This window comes from Culex pipiens, chromosome 3, assembly GCF_016801865.2.
Source record: "Culex pipiens pallens isolate TS chromosome 3, TS_CPP_V2, whole genome shotgun sequence".
In the NCBI taxonomy this organism is placed as follows: Eukaryota; Metazoa; Arthropoda; class Insecta; order Diptera; family Culicidae; genus Culex; species Culex pipiens.
Window position 1 is genome coordinate 168,143,048 of NC_068939.1, and position 24,310 is coordinate 168,167,357.

Genomic DNA, 24,310 nt, shown 5'->3' on the forward strand with positions numbered 1-24,310 from the left:
GTAGAACGGCAGTTTAGCTCTCATGGTGAATTATTTTCATTTTAGGAGAAAATTTATCATCAACGTATAATGCTCTGTATTTAGTTCATTTTTAAATTTTATATTATTTTGTGAAGCAATCATTGACTAAAATTAAAATTAAAATTTAGATTCTTGTAATGGAGCAGCCCTTTAGGGACAAGAAGTTTATCGGTGGTCATTATTTATGTCTTTTAATCTGTTCTAACCGGATCCAATTAAAAAAATATATAAAAAATATATAATTTTTATTTTTGTGCATCGAATTTGTTCACTTAAACTTGACTTTCAAGTTATTTTATTATGCAAATGTTGTAAATAATTTAAAAAGACAACATTTAGGTTTGAGATAAATATAATAATATTGAAATACTCAAATTAATTTAAGACCAATATGCCCCACTCTGGCTCGAAACTGGTTCCGAAAACTAGACCAGCTCGCATTTGTGATGATCATCATCGGTGGTCGAGGTTCCAACCGGTTCTTATCAACGCCATGCCACGAGATTATCTTCCCGCGCCACGTCATAAAGTGGTACTTGTGAATGAAAACACAAACAAACAAACAGTCAGCAATAGAGTCATGCTGGAAGCAGTGACAAGACCGAATTGAGCCAGCGCGAGATTATAAACTATAGTCAAATGGTAATCCGGCGATTAGAGTTCGATGATTAACGATCAAAGCGGGACACGTGCGCCACTGCTGGAATGTGAACGGTTCGAGAATATCAGGGGAGGGGAAGGCTTCTTTGAATTCGAAATTAGTTTTTTTTTAATTTGACGACATTGAAGTTTATCACATCGTATCTAGATATTTGCGGTAAACCCGAATAACCCGCCAATTGAGGTCACGCCAAAAGCAATTGTGGCAAGTTGCATTCTCGAAATCGTCATAAGCTGTGTTATCAGGCCTTGCGAGTCGATTATTATTATGTGTGTGTGCAAACCCAACAACCGCAACGCACTGTGCTGGGCCGGCTGTGGCAGGGTCGTAAAACTACTTCCGATCCAAATAGCAATGATAGATAGGACATATTCAATTCCCATGGAACGAACCATTTCTATGGGTGGGGTAGTTTGCAAATTGTTGGAGAATGATTTTGAATTTAAGTGTTGTTTTTTTTTCATTGTTTTCATTTTAGAGTAGAACACCTTGTATGTAAATTTCTCTTAAAGAAAAGTAAACGTTGTAGTAGTAAAACTTTATTTTTATGTACAATAAGGCCGTTGCAAATATTTCTCAAAGTTTATGAAATTTCAAATGTAATTTAAATGTTTTAGACATTTTTGAATGAAATACTCAAGTTTTCACAAAATACCAAATTTTCTCGAAAATAAACGATTCCAAATTTAGAGTTTTTTTTAAATGAAAAAGCAGGTCAAATTTTGCTTCTTTTGATACCCATATTGCGAATTATAAAAATTTGAGTATTTTCGAGAAAATACGGTATTTTGTGAAAATTTTGGTATTTTATTCAAAAAGCTCTAAAACAGTAAAAATACATTTAAAATTTCAAATCGTTTGATACCCATTATTTCGAATTATAAAAAAATTAGGATTTTTAAGAAAAAACGGTATTTTGTGAAAATTTTAGTATGTCTTTCAAAAAACTCTAAAACAGTGAAAATGCATGTAAAATTTCGAATCGTTTGATACCCATTTTGCAAATTATTAAAATTTGAGTACTTTAAAAATAATACGATATTTTGTGATTTTTTAAAGTATTTATACTTTGAAATTCTACAATATTTTTTTTTTTGTTGGTTTTGTCAATTTTAGAAATATATTAAATATAAGTTATCGTCCGTTATCCTCGATAAAATAACGATAGATTATCGTTATCGTTCCAACGATAACGATAACCATTATCGTTAGACGATAATATTATCGACGATAATTCTATCGATTAAGGGGTTACATACACAGCAAAAAATCCGATGGTAAAATCGCATGCAAAAGCATGCACATCACCTTCGTCAAAAAAGACACTTAATATTACACACTGCATGTACAATTTTTGTAAACACAAAAAAAAAAGTTGCAACCGATGGGACTCAAACCCAGCACCAACAGTAAGGACTGGCGCCTTAGCCCGCTCGGCCATCAGACCGATGTAAAATGGAAAGGATAAACGCATATATCAGATTGACATTTAGGTCAAGTAGGTTTCCCATACTGACGAGCTACATACTTCAAGGTGTAATATTACATAGAATTTCATAAAATAATGCAACATTTATTTTACACCCAGGCCTTTTACACGCAGCTGGATTACTATTTTATTTGCTGTGTACATGTAGAAAATTCCAAAATTTAATATTACAGAAAGTTCACTAAATTTACCAAAAAGATGATTTTCAATGACTCCTGAAAGTTTCATGAAGATATTTCTTGGTTAAACAGAGTTAGAGACGATTTAAGTTCAAAATTTTGTCATGCGCAAAGCGAACTGTCAAACCGACGACCGTCGGTCAAACTTTGTGAACGTTTTTCTCTAAACACCGAGTTGATTTACGAGTGCCACGATATCTCGAGATGGGATGGACCAAATTGGCTGAAATTTGGGGTGAAGACTCCCAAGACATTTCCCGTGTGCATGACGAAGCCCGATTTTGAAATTACGAGTTTTGAAAAAACACAAAAATCAAAAACTGACGATTTTTTATATGAAAAACTCAAAAATATTTTTATCTTTTTTTAAATCTTAGTTTTTGAAAATCGGCCTTCGTCATGCACACAGGGCTAGTTTAACGAGTCTTCACCAAAATTTTGAGCCGATTTGGTCAAAGCAGTGTTGAGATATCGTGGCACCCGTTTTTTGAAACTGCTAACTTAAAATAGCTATAGAGGAGAAAAGCAACTCGCGACAAAATGTTGAGGCTAGGAATTTTGACAGGTATGATTTTCATAAAGTATTCGCCTCCTTTTCTCTCCCACAGAAAACCTGGGAACGAGGTAGCTGTCAAACTAGGCCAAAATGTTAAAGTCACTCACAAAATGAACTTTGAGTGATTTGAGTTCATTTCTGACGTCACGATTTTGTCCTCTATATCTCGGCAATGGTACATCCAAATGTCTTTATATTTATTTTTTAAATAGATTAATATGTACATTTTAATGCCCTGCAAAAAGATTTAATAAAAATTTTAGGTGTGTGCTCATACCAACATCTGACATTTTTGTCGATTTTCATGTATGTAACCCCTTAACAAACTTTCAATGTACAGTCCCACGAATAGTTTTTTTTATTCGCGAAAAGAAAAATTCCGTCAATACCTCCATATTTGTAAAACTAATGATTGGAAAGCAAGAGAAAGCATGTAAAATGTATTTTAAACACTTTTTTTCATCCAACTGTTGAAACCTAGGCTTGTAATTTCAATTTTGTATTTTTTTGCCAACTCAACTTTATTTTGAAGATTTCTGTTAACTGAAAAGCTGGAATGCCTATCAGTACGTTTTGAAAACCATTTTTCATTTCAAATAATATTTGTAACATCAAATTGGGATTTTTCGTAAAAAAAGAGTTTACACCATTTATGCAAACATATTTCAATATTTCTTTCTAAAAAAAACTCATTTGTCAGAAATTCCTATCATTGATCGTTCCTATTTTGAGCATTGGTCCTGATTGCTCAAAAAAAACTCATTCATTCTCGATCACAAATCGAACGCGACGAAAAACTGCACTGACCGTTTCCTACCGAAACTCTCTCTTTGCTCTCGCTCTCACTCCATTCGTGTTTTACAGCGAATGGTCCAGAGAGACCGATTGCGTTTTGAGCGCCTCGCTGGTGCTTTGTTAGATTCTCTCCTCTCTGAACACATTCGTTTGTGACTCGGGTCGACGGACGGCAAAGGCAAATAAATTTCCCAAGTTTTTGTTTCGCTGTGCACAGTAAAAAAAAATTAAATTTGGAAGGTGTAATTTTTGAAGGTTGAAAATTACCTCTTTTATGACGTAATTTTACTTCAATTTAGACTGAAAAAGTGATATTACACCAGAAAAGTGGTAAAGTTACACATTGTTTATGACATAAAAGATGTAAAAGATGTCCGAGATTTAATATTACCATGATTTTTTTTTACTCTGTGTGAAGCAATTGGTCAAGGCGCTGGCAGCTAGCGAGTCGTTTTCGCTCGCAAATGCTTGCGGGCACCAGTCGGCAAAGATTCGTTCGGCGATGAGTGACTGCGATGAGTTTACTATTTCATTTTAAAATTTCAAAAAATGTTGTTTTATTTTTATTGTATAATATTTGCCAATTACAGTCCAGACTCGATTATCCGAAGGTCTTTGAAAAAATCACAATTTTCGGATAAGGCTGTTGCAAAAAAAATTCGAAGATTTTGTCAAATTTGAATCCCTTAAAGATTTTTGCAAACCTCAAGAGCTCATAGTTGGTGTCCTAGGGAACAACTTTACCGAAGATCCATCTCTTTTACCATCTTTTTCTTCGTGTTCTTCTTCATGAGCTCATGAAATTTTTGAAAAATGCAAACATCAAACATCGTCACGTACTGAATTCTATTAAAACTTCAAAGTTAAAGTGCCAGGTCCAGTTGCAATCAATCAAGCTTCCTGAAATGCCCGGAAATTTACCCATTTTGTTACATCCTATTGGTTATGTTCTATTAGGTTGTTTTTTTTTTTTTCTCATAAAATTATGTTATTATTATGTTACGATTTTTGATTGGATTTTACGCCGTGACGTCATTTGACAGCTCGTGTGACTGTTTACATGGATTTTCGACGATTTTCCCCAAACAAAATCAACGATCGCATCAAACTGTGCTAAGTCCATGTAAACAGAGAACTCATTCATAACCTCCAAATCAAGTCGGTGTAAAACCTAATGTTCTTGTTTGTTGTTTTGAAACAAGAATTTTATAAAAGAGGTTGTAAATTTTGTTTTGTTTTTTTTAACGTTTCATAGCATCACTACTCGGATGGCACGTTGACTGGTTTTGACTCAGCATAATAAACAATTTTATTTATTTTTTGCAGACGCGCTCGCCTTTAGGATTTTCTACGCTGTGGGCAACAACTGGCAAACTTCCCCATTTACCACACCAATGTCGAATGTAATTTGTTTGCACAGATAAGCCGAAGGGAAAAAGAAACAAAAAAAACAGCATTGATAATACTCACACGGTTAACCGCAGTACAATGTCAACCAAAAGCTAGAACGAGGTAAAGTGGGCGGTAAATGAGGCTCTAATACGTTTCCGGAAGCTCAACCACTATGCGGAACATACTTATACGGAGGAGATAAGCAAGTGGGTTGGTTAAGGAATGTTTCGAATATGTTTGGTTGGGTAAGAACACATGTTATTATTGTAGCACGGTTCGTTTTTATTTATCTTACATATCTAAAAAATGGGAAAATAAAATTTTCAATATATATGCAAACATGAGTTCATTGAATATAAATTGTAAAATTAATTAATTTATCGTTCAACTTTTTTTTTCTTTTCGATTTATTCATCGATCAAAACAACTTTAAACTTTGCTCTCTAACCCAGATGTTTCAAAAAATATTTGAATAAAATATTATTCACCCAAAATATATTATAAACAATTTTCAGTATCGAATTGCAATCAACACCGATTGAAGAAATCCAAAAGATTGCGCTGGCTTCGGTCCTGAAAAAAAAAACAAATTTTATCAATAATTAACGTTTAGTTTGAAAACCCTAACTCAAAACCCTTACCAATTCCACCAACTTTTTCCTCCCACCACCGGCGCTGTGCTTCGTCGTGCGCGCACTTTTACTCTCCCCGGAAGAGGTCGGAAGTGCACTGGCCAGCGAGCTTCCACTGCCACCGCTCGATTCTTCCGGCGACTTTTTGAAGAAGCTGTTCAGCGTCGTTTGGTTCTTCTTGGCCGTGCTGCCGGGCTTTGGGTCGCCACTTTTGGGTTCAACTGGAGCGGGAGGAGATGCGATGGCGGACATGGCCACAGAGAGGTCACTTTCGGTAGTCGTGGGAACAACGGAAGTCTGCTTGCGCGGACTGTTGGGACACGTGTTTTCCGAATCATCCGGCGGGAACAGTGAGATACGGCTCTTGGATTTGTTGATTGACGGTGCGGACGCGGGGCAGGCTGAAACGTTGAGGAAGTTTGGTTATTTACCATTTTTAAATTATGTGAAGTAAAACAAAATCTTTTTTTTTTTGTATTTATTGCTCAATTTTATTAGTAAATATTAAAATGTATTTCAATTAAATTTAAAAAAAAATATCGAGAAATTAAAAAGAAAGATGTGAGCCGGTAACATGGAGTTAAACTTTCGCAACTGTCATAGTAAACTTCACAGAAGCTTGACAGAAAGTTTAACTCCATGTTGCACTTTTAATTTCTCGATATTTATTTTCCTTTTTTTTGTTTTTTTTTATTTGATTTTTTATTTTTGAATTTTTCAAAAAAAAATATTTAAGATTTTTTGAATTTAAAAAGATTTCTTTAACTTTTTTATTAAAAACATATTATTAGAAAATATATTATTTCTAGATTAAATTTTCAAAAGGTCCTATCTGCATAGGAAACCCATGAGGGATAGGTTGTTTTGAAAATTTAATCTAGATTTGAATTTCTTGTTTGTTTTTTTTTTTTAATTTCATGATATTTTGCAAATTAATTTCAAATCATCTAAAATCACGAACAAAGCAAAGCAATGAAATTTTGAAAATTTATTTCATGACTTTTGATTTTTCATAAGCTTTAGCATTTTTTGAATTTTTAGAGTTTTCAAAATTTCAACAAGTTTAAAATTAAAAAAAATATTTTTTATAGAATTTTTGAAATTTGTAGAATCTATAGAAAATTTAAAAAGTAGCACAATTTTTAGAAGTTTCAGAATTTTAAAAAAATTAGAATTGTGAGAATCTTTAGATTTTTTTAGATCTTTTAGAAATTTAAGAATCTAAAGATTTGAGAATTTCTTGATTTTTTGTGAATTTTGTGATTTTTTTTTTAACTTTACAAATAATTTGAATATTGCGATTTATTTTGAACTTTTTAAATTTATATATTTTGAATTTCTTGAATATTTTGAATTTCTTGAATATTTTTAATTTCTTGAATATTTTGAATTTCTTGATTTTTTTAAATTTCTTGATTTTTTATAGTTTTCTTGTATTTTTTAATTTTATTGATTTTTTTTTATAAATTTCTTGATTTTTAGAATTTTTTGAATTTCTTAAATTTCTAGATTTTTTTGAATTTCTTGAATTTCTTGAATTTTTTGATTTTCTTGAATTTTTTGAATTTCTTGAATTTTTTGAATTTCTTGAATTTTTTGAATTTTTTGAATTTCTTGAATTTTTTAAATTTCTTGAATTTCTTGAATTTTTTTGAATTTCTTGAATTACTTAATTTCTTGAATTTCTTGAATTTCTTGAATTTCTTGAATTTCTTGAATTTCTTGAATTTCTTGAATTTCTTGAATTTCTTGAATTTCTTGAATTTCTTGAATTTCCTAAATTTCTTGAATTTCTTGAAATTCTTGAATTTCTTGAATTTCCTGAATTTCTAGAATTTTTTTGAATTTCTTGAATTTCCTGAATTTCCTGAATTTCTTGAATTTCTTGAATTTCTTTAACTTCTTCAATTTCTTGATTTTCTTGAATTTCGTGAACTTCCTGAATTTTCTGAATTTCTTGAATTTTTTAAATTTCTTGGCTTCCTAATTTTTTAAAAATTTTCAGTTTTTTTGAATTTTTTGAATTTTGTGAATTTCTTAAAATTTTGTGAAATTCTTGACTTTCTCGAATTTCTTAAACATCTTGAATTTCTCGAATTTCTTGAACTTCTTAAATAACTTGAATTAGGGGAAATATACCCATTTTAATCACTCTAAGCCGTTCGACCAATTCTCATCACTTTTGCCGTTTTCCGCTATTAAATCAACATTTTCAGATGTATCAACAATGGATAGTTGCTTGCTCACTTTTATTTGAGCTATTTATTACTTTGAAACAATCAAAAATACTTTATGAAAACTGTAATTCACGATCAAAGTGCTGATAAGCCGATAATAGAAATAGGCTGAGAAAGGGTATAGTTCCCCTACTTAAATTTCTTAAACTTCTTGAATTTCTTGAATTTCATGAATTTTTGAATTTCTTGAATTTCTTCAAATTCTTGTTTTACTTGATTTTCTTGAATAATTCAAATAATTATTTTAATTTCTGTAATTTCTTATTTTTTAAAATTTCTAAAATTGTAAAATTTCTTGTAGTTTTTAAATTTCTTGAATTTCTTGAATTGCTCCTTAAATTTCTTTAATTTCTTCCTGATTTTTTTTTATTTTCTTCTTACATTTCTGGAATTTCTCGAATTTCTTGAAATTCTTAAATTATTTTGAATTTATTGAATTACTTAAATTACTTGAATTTTCAAAATTTCTTAAATTTTTAGAATTTCTAAAATTTCTATTTTTTTATTTCTTAAATTTCTTGAACCTCTTGAATTTTTGTAATTCCTAGAATTTTTTGAATTTCTCAAATTTCTTGATTTTTTTCTAAATTTTCTTGGAATTTTTGTAATGGAGTAAACTACGTCCGTATGTATTGCGTGTACGTACACGAAAATAAAGTGAGGTTAAATTTTGTCAGCCAGCAAAACCAAATGGTGCGCTAGTGTGCGTACGCGAAACGTCATAAAGCTCTATTCTGGATTTTGTTTTGAGGAGATAACTCCTTAATTTAAATAAAAAAAAAGATTATTTGAATTACTCAAATTGTTTGAATTTTTCAATTTGAATTTGCTAGAATTTCTTTCATTTATCTTTCTTGAATTTTAGAATCTATGGATTTTTTTTTCTGAAGAATTTAGCATTTTTTGGAATTCATGGATTTTTATATATTGTTTAGATTTTTTTTGGAATTCAAACAAATTTGTAATTTTCCTAATTTTTTTTTTTTGTATTTTAATTTATGAATCTTATAATTTTTTTAATTTAATATGTTTAGATTTTTTTGTTTATTTTTTTTATTCTTGGAATTTTGGATTTTGAAATTGAAATTTATAACTCTTTTTTTTTCATTTTGTGATTTTTTCGGATTTATAAATGCTTTTGATTTTTAAAATTTCTTTAACTTTTTTTTGAATTTTAGATGACAAATCGCAATTTCAATTTTCAGAGTAAGAACGGGCCTGGTGGTGACTGTCAACGAACGAACAAAAAAGAGGAATGTCAATGTCAGGTTGACGAAGTGAAGGCAAACGAAGCTAAAAATGGTGCATGTTACAAACCTTGGTTGGCAGTTTTGACATATTTCCAGTTTATTTCGATTTTTCCAAGCTATCTGAACACAGAATAAAGTCGATTTCTATTTACATACAGCAATGAATTTGATTAATGCATTTATTGTTTAATAAAATTGTCTGGTGAATAAAAATCAACTTCCGGAAAATATCCATAGCTCAACGCACAAATTCCAACAAACACCCCCAACAAAACAAAAACACCCACAAACAACAACTTACCCTTCTTGGCGGGCACCCCCTCCAGGTCCGACTCGCTGCTCGAAACGATCCGCTTCCGCGAAGCGGAACCCACCGTCTTGGCCCCACCAACCGCCCCCAACCGCTGCTTGAACTGATTGGCAAAGCTGCCGCCGGTCTTCCGCGAGGGCGTCCGCGCGTCCTTCTTCGTCACCGCCACCTCCACCTGCTGGTTGTCGTCGGTCGTGGTCAGCGTGTCCGTGTCCGAGCGGATGACCTGCCGCAGGAAGCCCAGATCGGCGACCGACTTGCGGCGCTTCTCCTTGTTCATCTTGGCGCGGTAGTTGAAGTCGAACTTGGCGTCTTCGCTGCTCTGGGATGAGGGGAGTTGGGATTGGGGTTTTGGGGGTGGTTTGGACAGTTGGCGGATCTGGTCGGCGGTGAGTTTTTCCAGGGCGATGACGACCCGGTCGTTGAGGAGCTTGTCGCGGGCTTCGCGGCGAAGTGGGAGCTTGCGGATGAGGTCGTGCAGGTCGCAGTCCGAGTCCGAGTCGGATGAGAGCGGTCGTTTTTTGGATTTCTTTCGGGCGACGATGGAGGAGGAGGAGGAGCTGGACGTTGAGGTGCTGCAGCGTGAGCTGGTGCTGAGTGAGCGAAGTCGTTGGGTTTGACGGCCGCGAGCTCGGGGGCGAATCGTGGAAGAACTGGACGTGCTGCTGCTGATATCGGAGGAGGTTGAGGCCCTGCGACGGGCAGCTTCCGCCCGGCGGGATTCCTCGACCAGGGCGAGAACAGCGGCGGGCGGTTCGTCACCTACGATCGGTCGGCAAAACGTGCAGACGTAATTCTTCGTTGGAACCTCCATGCAAAGGTCGTGGCGACAGGTTGACCCGCAAGTCTCGCACAGTCGCAGGTCCCACTTGCCGTTCAAGGTGTCGAAGTCGCGCCCTTTCGGACACTGACAAACCTCGGCGTCGCAATCCGATGGCCGCTCCAGCTGCTCGTCAAACGCGTTCGGTTCCAACTCCCAGGCGGCGTCCTTCTCCGGAATATAAACTCCCCGGCGCTGAATCGCTTGCTTGAACTGGTCCGTATTATTGTTGCACAACGGACACTTAAAGAAGTACCCCGCCGACTGGGCAAACTGCGCCACGCACCGTCGATGGAACCAGCCATTCTGACAGCACGGAGCCCGGATCGACTCCACCTTGTTCCAGCCGCCCAGCTCCTCGTAGCAGATTCCACAAGCGTCCTCCTCACCATGCCGCACCCCATCATCAATCTCAACATGCTTATCGCACCACGACTGATAAGTGTCCACGTAATGATTCAAACATCCGGCCTGCCGCCCACAAACCGTATGGAACGTCCGGAAGCACTTCTTGGCGCAGCACGAAATGTTCGCGTACGGCGCCTTGCACACGTAGCACTTCTGCGACTTGATCCGCGCCACCTCCGCCCGAATGTCCTCCTGCAGAAACCCAAACATCCCAACATCATCCGTCTCCCCATTCTGGACCAGATTCGACGTCAAGAGCTGCAACGAAAAACCAACAAAAATCAACCCAAAATCACCTCTCAAAAATCAACTCATCGAACTCACCAAGCAGTAATAGTGCACCTGGATGCGCCACTTGCCGATCAACTTCCCGTAATAAAGTTCGTCATCCTCCGGGCTCTTGCAGATGAAGCAACAACCGGAACCGGTCCTGGTAGTAGATTTCGACAGACTCATCCTCACCACACACACACAACGCCTTCTTCTAGCACATCACAAATTTCCGGAGGTTACCACTCGACTGGAACCAGTTTATCGCGCACTACGCCGGACGGATCTTTGGAATCGAACTCTTTCGTTTCACTTCTAGAACCAGCTGAAGCTCGAAAATGCGCGGCGAACCGTCCGTTGGCGGCAAAACTGACGATACGAGCAAATGTGACAGCTCGCAATCAAAACAAGCTTAGGGCAGGGTTGCCATCGAGGTAGGTTATTTTTGATGCTTGACAGGTTTGGATGAAGTACTAGATTGGCATAGAAAAACTCGCGGTGTGCACATTCCGAAACTTTTTGAATAACATTTTCTAATCCATTAACGAAATATCTTTGATTGATCCTCACAAAAATTCAAAATCAAGAGTCTCAAAAATTAAGCTGTTGATTTTGAATTACTACATGCCAACCGAAACTGGTAAGATTATCTGGATATTTATTTTTACTTCCACCAAAATCTATATATATACATAAAAAATTTCGACGGTTTTGTTCGAACGCGAATCAGTTCAATACGGATCGTCGGATCGGAGCGCTCATTGTTGCGTCGGGTTCTTATACGTTCAAAGAAGGTTCTTACGCCAAAGAGTTACAACTTTGGCCACTCTGGAACCGATTTCGGAAAATCTGGAGATTGTATGGCAAAAGTTACGTAAAATCAAATTTTGATCACAGGAGGCTGAATTGGCAAAAATGTTAAAAACGTCAACAAACGAAAAAAAAGGCAGAACGAAGTTTGTCGGGTAAGGCTTGTTGTTTTATATTTTGCATAACTCTAATTTCATCATGTCTCTAATGTTGGCTTAACAGCACTAACCATTGAATTTTCATAAAACTAATAAAAAAAATTCAAGAATTCGGTAAGCAAATTAAGTAACCCCAACAAATAAACAACAACATTACGAAAATCATAAAAAATTAAAAACAAATAATTCAAAACATTAAAAATATATATATATATTTTTTTTTTAATATGCTTATACTGATTTTCAGATATTAAGTAAAATTAAATTGTTAAATGAAAACAGATATTTTTCTAATCAGAAATTAAAAAATGCAAGCAAAAATTCCAAAAATTTGAATATTCAATCATTCTAAAATTGGAAATTCAAAATTGCAAAAATCTGAAAAAAAAAATTAATTTTTAAAATTTATTAAATTTTCCAGTAAGAACGTTTAAAATTTCAAGAGGTAAATAAAAAATCTAGGGTTTCAAAAATTTAAATATAGTTTGTACTCGATTTTTCAAGGTCCTCGCCAAAGCGCGATAATTTTGATTGTTCTCAAAATTTAGATCTCTATTCCTAAAATATAACTCCAAAAAATCTGTTATTTGATTTTTTGTAATTTAAGATGGCGGTATTTAGGAGTTTAAAAAATTCCCGTGTTCAGGAGGTCATTTTGAGCACCTTTTGTTCTACGAAAAACTTTACTTTTCTTGTTTTATGTTTTTCTTGTTTCATTTTTAGTTTTTTAATTTGCATTTATCTTGTTTTGTTTATGTTTGTTTTTGGTAGTATTTGGCCTATTCTACCACCTCCATTACGTTTTGCCTATCTAAATTTTTCATGTTTTTACAGTCACTTTTTAAATTTTTTGCTTGTTTTGCCTTTCTTACAAAAGAGAGGTTTTAAGGTTTGCTTTTGGAAAAACGCTTTTTTCAGAAATCTTAAAAAATTCGTGCACGGCGAGGATTCGTCCCAGGAAAAATCCTATTACTAAATTGAAGGTTTAGATGCGCTCTTTCGATTGAATTTTGGCCCGAAACCCGGAACTCAAAGTCTGATTTTTGAGAGCTCTTTTTCTGAAATACATGAGCGATGTCTGTATCCGCTCTTAAAAATTTGTGTCTTCCATCACTGGAAAACCGCTCGTAAAACCCACAATTTTTATAAGTCAGATCAGTAGCCGTGGGGTCGGAGACGAACATTTTATTTTTCGATTCACAATTTTCGACCAGTAAATGTGGTCAAAGCCATTTTTAGAGGTATTTTGTTGGACTATTTTATAGATAACACTATCAAATTAAAAGAATTCAGTTTCAAACAAAAAGCCATTCGAAAACATGCGCCATAAACTGCTTGGGCCCAAAATTTGAAGCATTTCCAAAATGTATTTCCAGAGATATAGCCATTTTAGTGTTTTTCGTCTTATTTTTACCCTATTTTTTCCTATTAAATTTTTGGATTTATACAAAATCATATACTTAACATCAAATTCGAAGTCCCGGCTCGTTCTCGCTCGACAAGTCGTCAAGTCGAAGCTTCACCGCCAGCGCTTTTACGCTTGCGCGTTTTACGCTGTGCGTGAAAGTATTCTTTCTGGCTTCTCATAATAGATCGACAAAGTGCAATAGCGATACATTTTTTTTTAAGTTAATCATAGACTAACAATAAAGACTGAGTACCCTTTATTTTTTTCTAATAATGTCAATCCAATATGTTTTTCTTAATTAAATATAATTATTTTGCGACCCATAATGTACCTCTGAAATTAAAAAAAAATGGCATTTGAGGTTTAGCCTAAAAAGATTCGAAGCTTTAGGTGGAATTCTCACTGGGTGGTATCATTTTGTTTCTGAAAAATTAATTGCACCAATATATTTCTCGGAGTTTCATCATTTTGTAAGAAAGGCTCTATTTTACCTCTGGTGATATTAAATCGGGTTTTAATTTTTTTTTGCTATAAAATGGCACCATTATCATTTAAATTGTAAAAAAATGCGTAGAGGCATGGTCGAGGACACTACAAAAAATAACTGCATACTTCTTTTTACTTAAAACATATGTAATGTTAATAAAAACACAGCCAAAGTTAACCCCTAAAAAAGATGACATTTTTTAAAACATTGGCAAAGTCACATAACCCATAAATTTTCCAAATTTTTTAGAGTTTTTCTTTCCAATGCTTTTTAAAGATCAAAAATTGGTTGAAAAATTGTTTTTGGCGTTTTTTTTTTTAATCGAAGCCCGTCTAAAGGCGGGGTTGGGTTGTAGATGTAGAAGGTTAAACTATATATACAGAAATTCACATTGGACTTTAGGACCATGGGCTGGTCACGAAAAAATGTGCAACTTTTCTTGACCACGTTCATTCCAAGCTCCCTCCCAGTCACGACGTTCTAGCAGGATTCTAGGAGAGTTCTAACAGAGCTGGATATTCTTACAGCATTCTAGCAGAAATGTTCCACTGTTCAAGCAGGATTCTGACAGAACCAGCTCTGCAAGAATATTTCGTGACTGGGCTACTTAGCTTCAGAATGAAGAAATGAGGACTGCATACTTTTCTTCTTTTTTCTTTTTTAATTTCTGTAAAATTAAAAATTTCAAGGGTTAAAAAAAAATCAAGATCATAAAAATACAAAAACAAGCAATTTAAAAACACCAAAATAAATAAAAAATCTGAAAATTCCGAAAATTCTATTTTAAAAATTCTATTTCAGAATTGGGTCCGAGATTGGGTCCTAAATTTAGGCTTAAATTTGTGATATTATTGTTCACAACAATAAAGCTTATTTTTATGAGTACAATGACCCTTTGTACAACCGCAAAGGACTTAAAATGGATGTTTAAAACAATTTAAAAAAAATCGCGTCCCTTCTTGTCAGAAAATGTCCTACAGAGCGGATTTGCTAGTTCGAAAGGAACTGCATTCGAATGAGCGAATCCAAATTCGATAATTGGAACGACTGACAGCTGTTAAACAATTGTGTTGATACGTCAACATCAGTTTGACAACTGGTTTTGCCGGTTGAGTGCTTTTTAATTCGAATACGTTCGAATTAGCGAGCATTTATTAGCGGGCATTCGAAGTAGCGAAATTCGAATTAACGAACCCGCTCTGTACTTGACAGCTCGTTCCAAGGGGACCATAGTTGATCCATCGAAAAATGTAGTCGTGTCAAGCCTTGTGTCAAGCTTTTTTTTTTGCATGAAAATGAAAAAAAGTGATCAGAAATGGGTTTTAAAAGTGATTTTTACCGTTGTACATAAAAATTTACATAGGGCTTTAGGACCCTATTTCAAAATTTTAGAATTTTCTGAAATCCTGAAATCCAAAAATAGGATTTCTAAAACATAATTTTAGAGTTTAAGAATTTCGGAATTTTTGAATAAATCGTTTCTATAGATTGGTTGAAAACGATTTGTTGCTAGATTTGGTGAAAATATTTTTTGTAAGAAATTAATATATATATTTATTGAGGGAGCGGCCGTGGCTGACTGGTTACGGTGTTCGCTTTGTAAGCGAATGGTTCTGGGTTCGATTCCCATCTGCTCCCAACTAGAAAGTTAAGAACACATAAATTTGAAATGATGAATATGAACGAAAAATCAAAGTCGCACGAGGCGGGGTTCGATCCTCCGTCCTTAGGATTGTTAAGCAAAAATGCTAATCACTAGGCCATGACGACTTGGTGAGCGTGGACTGGAATTAGGAATACTGTTACAGAGAGCGAGTTGTGGCGCTATAACCACGGCAAATAGTGTCCAGGGCATTCGTGGAAATACAATGTCCCATCCCAGAGGGTCCCGGAGTACCAAACCTTCTTAGCATGGTGCTCCCAACGAATACAACCAAAATCTCGGAGCGTATGGTGGTGTGTCCCCACGCTTCTTCCTCCCCTGTCGATTCAGAATTGTGTTGTTGTTCGAACACTCAGTGCTCAAACTCAACCCAATTACGAGTCATCTCTGCGATACGGCTTTACGCAGTAGGCCTGGCCGCTTTAACGCTTGTGATGTTTCAATGCATTTCGATGCAATGGCGCACTACAAATGTTAATAAATGACAAGAAGAGTGCTAGGCGTCATCTAACCTAGACACTCTCCAGGATCCCTTCGAAAGATTGGCTGCGCTAGGGTCTGATTAGATTAGATTAGATTAGAAATTAATAAATATATTTATTGAAAGAAATAAGTAGTTGTAGTTATAGTACAGTACTTGTTCGGTAACTGGGCTGAGAACGTAGCCCAGTCACCAAATGCTGCTCGCTAACTGGGCTGAACGAAAAATAACGAGGGGACCGATGCATAAAATTTTGCAAATAAAATATAAAATAATTTTTACTCACATTTATTTACAATGCTTACTTTTCATATTTCTCTAATTGTGACTTGAAATTACATAAAAGTTTGAAAAAAGTTTTTTTTTATTTGTGACCCCACGATCATTTCGGTTTGTTTTGGTTTTTTGACGTTTGTCTGCTTTTTAACTGGGCAACGGCTCAACTATCGAGCGCCCAGTTAAAAAGCAGCCCAGTTACCGAACAACTACTGTAGTAACATTCGACGACGCTCTACTTGGGATTATTTTTATCCTTCGGTTGCACGTGGATCATAACCTTGATGGCCCCTCCCAGCCCATGCCGCGACGTATTGAACGCTTCCGCCGTCTCTTCGATATTGAAGTGGTGCGTGATGAGACGCTTCACGTTGATCTTGCCGCTGGCCACCAGACTCAACGCTCCCGGATAACTGAAATTCAATCATAACCTTAGATTTTTTGGATTAAACAAGATATTTATGGAACTCACTCATTGCAGTAGCGAAAAACGCCCCGAATGTCGACCTCACGCGAGAGGGCGTTCACCAGCGGCAGCTTGATCTCGGCCGGGCCCATGCCCACCAGTACGGCACAACCGCCGGAACGCGTGGCCAGCACGGACAGCCTCGAGGTGGCTTCCGCTCCGCTGCAGTCGATGGTTTTGTCCGGCGCGTGACCTCCGAACAGGGCGTGGACCTTCTTGACCACGTCCTGCTCGTCGGCGCCACGTTCAACTACGAGCGTTCCGTCCGCGCCAAGTTCTTTGGCGACATCCAGTCGGTTCTGGAGCAGGTCCGTGACTATGATGCGCCCGGCCCCCATTGAGCGGGCGGTGATGAGCGTGACCAGCCCGATCGGACCGGCCCCGAGGATGAGGACTTCGGAGCCCAAGCCGACGCCCGCCCTCCGGCAGGCGTGAACTCCCACGGCCAGCGGTTCCAGCAGGGCACCTTCCTCCATCGTGACGTGGTCGGGCAGTTTGTAGCAAAAGTCGGCCGGATGGGTGTAGTACCGGGTAAGGTTGCCGTCGTACGGCGGAGTCGCGCAGAAGATCATCTCCGGACACAGGTTGTAGCGGCCATCCTTGCAGTAGTCGCACACCCGGCAGCCGTACCCGGGTTCGATCGCAACCCGGTCGCCGACGCGGACGTTGTGCACGCGGGAACCCACCTTGGCGACGATGCCGGACGCCTCGTGGCCAATCACCATCGGTTTGCGCACCACAAAGTCCCCAATGCGGCCATTCACGAGGTAGTGGACGTCCGAGCCGCAGATCCCAACGCTGTCCATCTCCAGCAGGACCTCTGGAAGTGTTTTGAGTTTATTGGTAGCAGTAAATCAGCTCTGACTCAGCTCTAAAACAGCTGTTTTATGACTGATTAGCTGTTGAATGCTGAGTTATGATTTCTTTTAGTGCTGGATGGTTACTGAAGATATACTTAAAATAATGATCACAATTTTAAAAATTACCATCATCCTTCGGTGTCGGGATCGGTCGTTGTTCCTAAAATGAGGGAAAAAAGTCGTAATTTCAATCGGATTTTAATCTTGAAGACTAAACATACCAATCGCAAGTCCTCGATTCCGTAGAGAACCGCCGTAAGATTATCCTTTCCAGACATGACTACAAATCAAAAAGTAGAGCGAACTATCAACCAACTATTGCGCAAAAATTCCACCAAGATTGCCCACAACCGAACCGGTCACTGGCAAAGTCAAAGTGATAATAGAACTCGCTGCTACGACCAACTTGGCACAACCATCTGATCCGAGGGAGGTGTCGATTTGTGTATTCGTCTTATCTCTCGCGGACCGTTGTTTTACAACAGAAATACACTCAAACCCCGATGTTTTGACACCAACTGTTGTCAAACGAACGGAATCACTTTTTGGTTTGACACCCCTTTTACACGGAGTCACACACACTATCAAACGTTTGTTTTGGTAGTGTGCGTGAGCGCCATGTAAAAAGTGACAGTTCGTCACTTTTTAGTTTGACTTTGACCAACCAACAGGGTACAAACTAAAAAAGTGTCAAACGAAAAACTGACCAAACACCGGGGGTTGAGTGTATGCAATTACGGCAGATTACGCCGAACGACGTCCTAGCGCGAGATTTGTTTGGCAACTTTACGACCCCTCCCTCCCTCTAATCAGAGTGAAGAGTATTTAATGTGTTATTGTGCAGATAGGTTGTTTTTGTTTGTAATTAGTCCGGTTGGCTCGTAGAGCAGGATGCAAATTGAAGGCGCAAATGCGTTGTTCTGAATTGAGTACTCTTGTTACGTTACAAAAACATACCTTCTTTGGTCGAATAACAAGCCTAAACTAATTTCTAACTTTGCGTTCTTCGTCAATGAATCCGGACGACAAAGTATAGTAATCTATAGTTTAAAACAACAACACCAAGAGTCAGTCGGTTTTATTTTGAGAAACGAAGAGAAAAGAGTGGAGACACCAGCTAGCAAAGTATTTACGGAATCCGGCCCATTCGTTCGGAGCACTGTATGGGAAAGATAACAAGCTAAAAAATAGCAAAACCCAAAAATCAAAACACAAAAAAAGTTAAACAACCGAACTTAAAACTTAAAGCATTAAAACATTAAAGACACATTCTCCGGGCTAGTACACCAGTGGGAAAATTTTAAAACTTGATGGCGGAATAGATGTTGTGATTGGATTCTCTATGGTTTACGGCTTGTAAAACCAACTTATACAAAAACATTCAAATATTTATAATCTTGACTTTTGACTTTTGAAGTGAAGTTGGTCACTTTTTCGTTTGACACTTTTTTACTCTGTACCCCGTTGGTTGGTCAAAGTCAAACTAAAAAGTGACGAACTGTCACTTTTTACACGGCGCTCACGCACACTATCAAAACAAACATTTGGTAGTGTGTGTGAACTCCGTGTAAAAGGGGTGTCAAACTTAAAAAGTGGCCCCGTTCGTTCGACAAAAGTTGGTGTCAAACCAGCGGGGTTTGATTGTATTTAAAAGTTTAATCCAAGATGGCGGACCATGATTATTACTGAATTCTAGGCAAAAAAAGCAAAGCAATCCACTTTAACGACCCCGGGTCTTTTGTGGTCTCTGTTACAACACGCAGAAAAATAGGGTATATTTGAATCAACAAAACCGTTTTGTTGATTTGAAAATCATATTTTTTGTTGAATCAACGCTAAACGTCAAAGCAAATTTTTCAAAACAACAAAAGACTGTTGTTGAATAAAGGAAATGAAGGTTTATTTCAACGCAATTTTTTTGTTGATTATATTCAACAAAAAAATTGTTGATTCGAACCTCGTACAGGCTGATTCTACAAAACATTTTTCTGCGTGAAGTTTCTGCTCATTTCTAGGCGTCCGAAGGTTATGTGTGGTTAGTCACCCAAAACCTCTTTTACGCAAATGGACCGACACTTTACTTCCCCATCCGATAGAAGGCCAGGAGGATAAGGCGGGATCGAACCCGCGCCCCATAGCAACTTAGGTATCGGCAGCCGAAGCCGCTAACCACCGCGCCACGAGGCCCTCTATAGGCGAAAACGAAAAAAAAACGAAACTATTGGCACTACGCCCCCCGGGGCATGGCCTTCCTCTAACGTGGGATTTCTGCTCCAGCGCCTCTGACGAGACAGGAGAAACCGGGACCGACGTTTTACTTCACCATCCGATAGAAGCTCAGTGGATAAGGCGGGAATCGAACCCGCGTCTCATAGCATCATCGGGATCGGCAGCCGAAGCCGCTACCCCTGCGCCACGAGACCCACGGCATAAAACCCTAAAAAGGCATTATTAAATTTTAGGCGAAAATACATAAATTCAAGGTATTTTCTGGAAAAGTGGGGAACTAAAATGACTGAAAAGAAGGTGTTATCCAAAAGGTATGAATGCATAAGAAAACAATGGTTTTGATAATATTTATACTTTTGTATACATAAAACACAACTATTTCACGAATGGTCTTACCTAAAAATAAACATGAGATGCTTTATACAAAAATAATTGTTTATTCAAAATAAATTATCTCAATATTTAAATATTTTATTTTTTATAATTCTTATGTTGATACTTGTATCATTTTGTGTTTAAAAAAAACATTTTTCCATTTTTATATTTTTATATTTTTATATTTTTATATTTTTATATTTTTATATTTTTATATTTTTATAGTTTTATATCGTTATATTTTTAAATTTTTTATTTTTTTATATTTTTATATTTTTATATTTTTAATTTTTTTTTTTTAATTTTTATATTTTTATATTTTTATATTTTTATATTTTTATATTTTTATATTTTTATATTTTTATATTTTTATATTTTTATATTTTTATATTTTTATATTTTTAAATTTTTATATTTTTATATTTTTATATTTTTATATTTTTATATTTTTATATTTTTATATTTTTATATTTTTATATTGTTATGTTTTAATATTTTAATATTTTTATATTTTTATATTTTTATTTTTTTATATTTTTATATTTTTATATTTTTATATTTTTATATTTTTATATTTTTATATTTTTATATTTTTATATTTTTATATTTTTATATTTTTATATTTTTATATTTTTATATTTTCATATTTTTATATTTTTATGTTTTTATTTTTTTATATTTTTATATTTTTATATTTTTATATTTTTATATTTTTATATTTTTATATTTTGATATTTTTATATTTTTATATTTTTATATTTTTATATTTTTATATTTTTATATTTTTATATTTTTATATTTTTATATTTTTATATTTTTATATTTTTATATTTTTATATTTTTATATTTTTATATTTTTATATTTTTATATTTTTATATATTTTTATATTTTTATATTTTTATATTTTTATATTTTTATATTTTTATATTTTTATATTTTTATATTTTTATATTTTTATATTTTTATATTTTTATATTTTTATATTTTTATATTTTTATATTTTTATATTTTTATATTTTTATATTTTTATATTTTTATATTTTTATATTTTTATAATTTTATAATTTTATATTTTTATATTTTTATATTTTTATATTTTTATATTTTTATATAAAAATATTTTTCAAAGTTTATGTCGCCCCCCCCCCCCCCCCCCCCCTTCAAAATTGGTCCGAAAAATCAGGGGACAAAAAAATATTTTAAAAAAAAAATATCAAAATTTCAATGGAAATCGAAGTCTAATCAACTGAGAACAATCTAAAATGCCTTTTTCTGCATTGACAATCATATTTAACATGTTTGGACTAGTTTGAAAATATTTTTAACTTTAATGAAATTACAATGTACAACACTTGAAAAACTTTTTTTTTCACGCAAAAATAAAATTTTCGTCAGTACTTAGAAATTTTGGAAATCAATGATTGCAAAACAACTGGACAGGTGTATGATGCATTTTAAAACACTTTTTTCATTCAAATGTTGACACCGTGGCCTGTAATTTAAATTTTTAACTTTTTTTATTTCCCCCCCCCCCCCCCCTCGACTTTGTCCAGAGTCGAGGGACATAAACTTCAAAAAATATTTGCAACGGCCTTTTATATTTTTATATTTTTTTTTATTTTTATATTTTTGCTGCGGTCTGGGGCAACTGCGCCAAATCGCACCGTAAGCGACTCCAGGTGAAGCAGAACAAGCTGCTTAAGATGGTGCACAACCTGGACCCGTGGTACCCGACCGACGATCTACACGAGCTGGCCAAGCATCGAAAAAGCAACGAGAACCTTCAGGACTTCCTGTGGGATGTCAACGAATCCGCTCATCGAAGCACTCCTCCGTCAACAACTGTGATATTAGTCTTAAGTCAAAACATAGATCTAGGGTTTTTTCTCAAAATTTATTTTCCCTAAAAGAGCACGCAGCTAGCAAAATCTAAACATAGAAACATGTACCCTCCCTGTAAAGGCTTATGAATTCTTGAGTTTTTTTTGATAACGTCCTATAAACAAATGTAAACATTGAGTGTATCCCTTTCACACCTTATGTCAAAGTCCATCGGAGTAAGCGGGATACACTCAATGTTTACATTTGTTTATAGGACCTTATCAAAAAAAAGTCAAGAATTGATCTCAGTTGAAAGCAAGGTTGTATATCATAGGTACTCGCGATCTAAAACCAAAACAATAACAAACGAACAATGGACCGTGCCAGGAAAACCAAAACATAAACAATGTCAGTGTCAGTGGAGTGAGAGAGTCAGAGATAACGATTTTGACAACCGCACTACTACACACTCAATCGCGAGTACCTTAGGTAGAAAGCCGAAAGCCATGAGTTGAAAGGTTCTCCAAATCTCTGAATTGCAAATGTAACATCCTGGAGCAGAACTGTTAAATTCTAATAAACACCAATTGAATTTGAATTTGAATTTGAATTTTTATATTTTTATATTTTTATAATTTTATATTTTTATATTTTTATATTTTTATATTTTTATATTTTTATATTTCTCTTTCTCTAGGGTTGTGTGTCTTAGCTGAAGCTTTGAAAAATATTTATAAATCTGATGTTTTAGACTGGAAACAGGATTTTCTTTTAATGCAAACTAAAAAACAACATTTATTTTATTGTTTTACTAACATTTATTCACTTCATCCATCTTAAAATAAATTTACAGAGCTTGAAACTTTACGCAAAATACAATTCTGACGGAGAGAGACTTTGAATGGCTTCTCTCACAACAAAACCCACTTCGAAAAGAGTCAGACAGTTCAAATCTTCCGCAACGGATTGTTCTTGTTCCTCGGCTGACAGTGGATCATGACCTTGATGGCGCCCTCCAACCCGTAGCGGGCCGTCTTGAACGCGTCCAGCGACTCGCTCAGCTCAAAGTGATGCGTAATCAGCTTCGTCGCATCGATCGTCCCGTTGGCAACCATGGCCACGGCCGCCGGGTAGGCGTTCGCATACCGGAAACCCGACCGGATCTCCACCTCGCGAACCAGCGCGATCGTGATCGGGAGGTTCATGTTGGTGGGGCCGATGCCGACCATTGTGACCACTCCGCCAAGTTCGGTGGCCAGGATGGCCAGTCGGACACAGGACTCGGCTCCGGTGCACTCGATCGAGATGTCCGGGGCGGTACCGAGGAGTTGATGGATTTTACGGACCGTGTCTTCCTCTTTGTCACCCTTTTTGACGAGGTAGGTTGCGTCGGCGCCGAGTTGCTTGGCCAGGTCCAGCTTGCTTTGGACGAGATCGACCACGCAGATCTTGTCGGCGCCCATGGCTTTCGCCACCAGGACGGTGACCATTCCGATTGGACCCGCTCCCAGCACCAGGACGGTCGATCCCAACTGGACTCCGGCAATACGACAGCTGTGGACGCCCACGGCCAGCGGTTCTATGAGGGCACCTTCCTCCATGGTCACGTTCGGGGGGATTTTGAAGCAGCAGTCCTCCACGTGGATGTAGTAGTTCTGGAGCGATCCGTGAACCGGCGGAGTTGCGCTGTAGATTCCGTCCGGACAGAGGTTGTACCGCCCGGCCTTGCACAGCTTGCAGACCTTGCATCCGATCGCTGGTTCTACCGCTACGCGATCGCCGACCTTCAGGCGCTTAACGTCCGGACCGATCGCGATCACCACTCCCGACGCTTCGTGCCCAATGACCATGGGTTTGCGGAGCTTGTACTCGCCGAATCCACCGTGGGCCAGCACGTGCACGTCCGATCCGCAAATACCAACGCAGTCTATCTCCAGCAGGACTTCGTTCTCCTTTGGGGCCGGTGGGAACGGAAGTTGATCCTGTAAAGGTCGCAAAGATCAGTAAATGATCAAGTGTACGAATACCTCCAAATTACCATCCGCATATCGTCCACACCGTGAATCACCGCTCCCAGATTTGCCTTCTTCGCCATTTTTTGGTGGAAATTTCCTATGCACTTCCTATCGCTGCAACGAGCCGGCACAGAATGATCGCGAAACGATCGTCCAGTAAATATATACAACTCGGGCCAGAGGTTGCCGGCGATCATCAGTCAATCGGCGCAACACGTGACCCAAGCGATACAAAGTGAA

General features: G+C 36.4%; 3 protein-coding genes across 4 annotated transcripts; all 3 read right to left on the reverse strand.

Annotated features, from left to right (window-relative positions):
• Window positions 1-5,349: 5,349 nt before the first annotated feature.
• LOC120425611 (uncharacterized) lies at window positions 5,350-11,499 on the reverse strand. Its single transcript, XM_039590193.2, has 4 exons — window positions 11,075-11,499; window positions 9,514-11,008; window positions 5,735-6,126; window positions 5,350-5,666 (listed from the first exon to the last, which is right to left on the reverse strand). The coding sequence occupies exons 1-4, from the start codon at window positions 11,204-11,206 to the stop codon at window positions 5,622-5,624; spliced, it is 2,064 nt and encodes a 687-aa protein (XP_039446127.1). The 5' UTR covers window positions 11,207-11,499; the 3' UTR covers window positions 5,350-5,621.
• A 4,800-nt stretch (window positions 11,500-16,299) lies between these two features.
• On the reverse strand, window positions 16,300-18,627 carry LOC120425613 (sorbitol dehydrogenase-like). 2 transcript variants are annotated; one of them, XM_039590196.2, is made up of 5 exons: window positions 18,587-18,627; window positions 17,851-17,909; window positions 17,756-17,789; window positions 16,776-17,589; window positions 16,300-16,716 (listed from the first exon to the last, which is right to left on the reverse strand). In XM_039590196.2, the coding sequence occupies exons 2-5, from the start codon at window positions 17,905-17,907 to the stop codon at window positions 16,539-16,541; spliced, it is 1,083 nt and encodes a 360-aa protein (XP_039446130.1). In that variant the 5' UTR covers window positions 17,908-17,909; window positions 18,587-18,627; the 3' UTR covers window positions 16,300-16,538. The 2 variants fall into 2 exon arrangements, with proteins under 2 accessions (XP_039446130.1, XP_052565821.1); XM_052709861.1 differs by lacking the exon at window positions 18,587-18,627 and adding an exon at window positions 18,036-18,063.
• Window positions 18,628-22,849: 4,222 nt separating this feature from the next.
• On the reverse strand, window positions 22,850-24,261 carry LOC120425601 (sorbitol dehydrogenase-like). The gene is made up of 2 exons (XM_039590183.2): window positions 24,094-24,261; window positions 22,850-24,037 (listed from the first exon to the last, which is right to left on the reverse strand). The coding sequence occupies exons 1-2, from the start codon at window positions 24,148-24,150 to the stop codon at window positions 23,003-23,005; spliced, it is 1,092 nt and encodes a 363-aa protein (XP_039446117.2). The 5' UTR covers window positions 24,151-24,261; the 3' UTR covers window positions 22,850-23,002.
• Between the last annotated feature and the right edge of the window lie 49 nt (window positions 24,262-24,310).

Excerpts from the sequence above, each read along its gene's own strand:
- LOC120425613 (XM_052709861.1), bottom strand. Across the intron at positions 17,790-17,850 it reads GAATCGAGGACTTGCGATTG|GAACAACGACCGATCCCGAC; the intron begins GTATGTTTAGTC and ends CCCTCATTTTAG. Across the intron at positions 17,590-17,755 it reads CCCGACACCGAAGGATGATG|AGGTCCTGCTGGAGATGGAC; the intron begins GTAATTTTTAAA and ends AAACACTTCCAG.
- LOC120425611 (XM_039590193.2), bottom strand. The coding sequence starts at position 11,206 with ATGAGTCTGTCGAAATCTACTACCAGGACCGGTTCCGGTTGTTGCTTC. Across the intron at positions 11,009-11,074 it reads AGGTGCACTATTACTGCTTG|CTCTTGACGTCGAATCTGGT; the intron begins GTGAGTTCGATG and ends TTTTCGTTGCAG. Across the intron at positions 6,127-9,513 it reads GGGGGTGCCCGCCAAGAAGG|CCTGCCCCGCGTCCGCACCG; the intron begins GTAAGTTGTTGT and ends TCAACGTTTCAG.
- LOC120425601 (XM_039590183.2), bottom strand. The coding sequence starts at position 24,150 with ATGGCGAAGAAGGCAAATCTGGGAGCGGTGATTCACGGTGTGGACGAT. Across the intron at positions 24,038-24,093 it reads GTGTGGACGATATGCGGATG|GATCAACTTCCGTTCCCACC; the intron begins GTAATTTGGAGG and ends CGACCTTTACAG.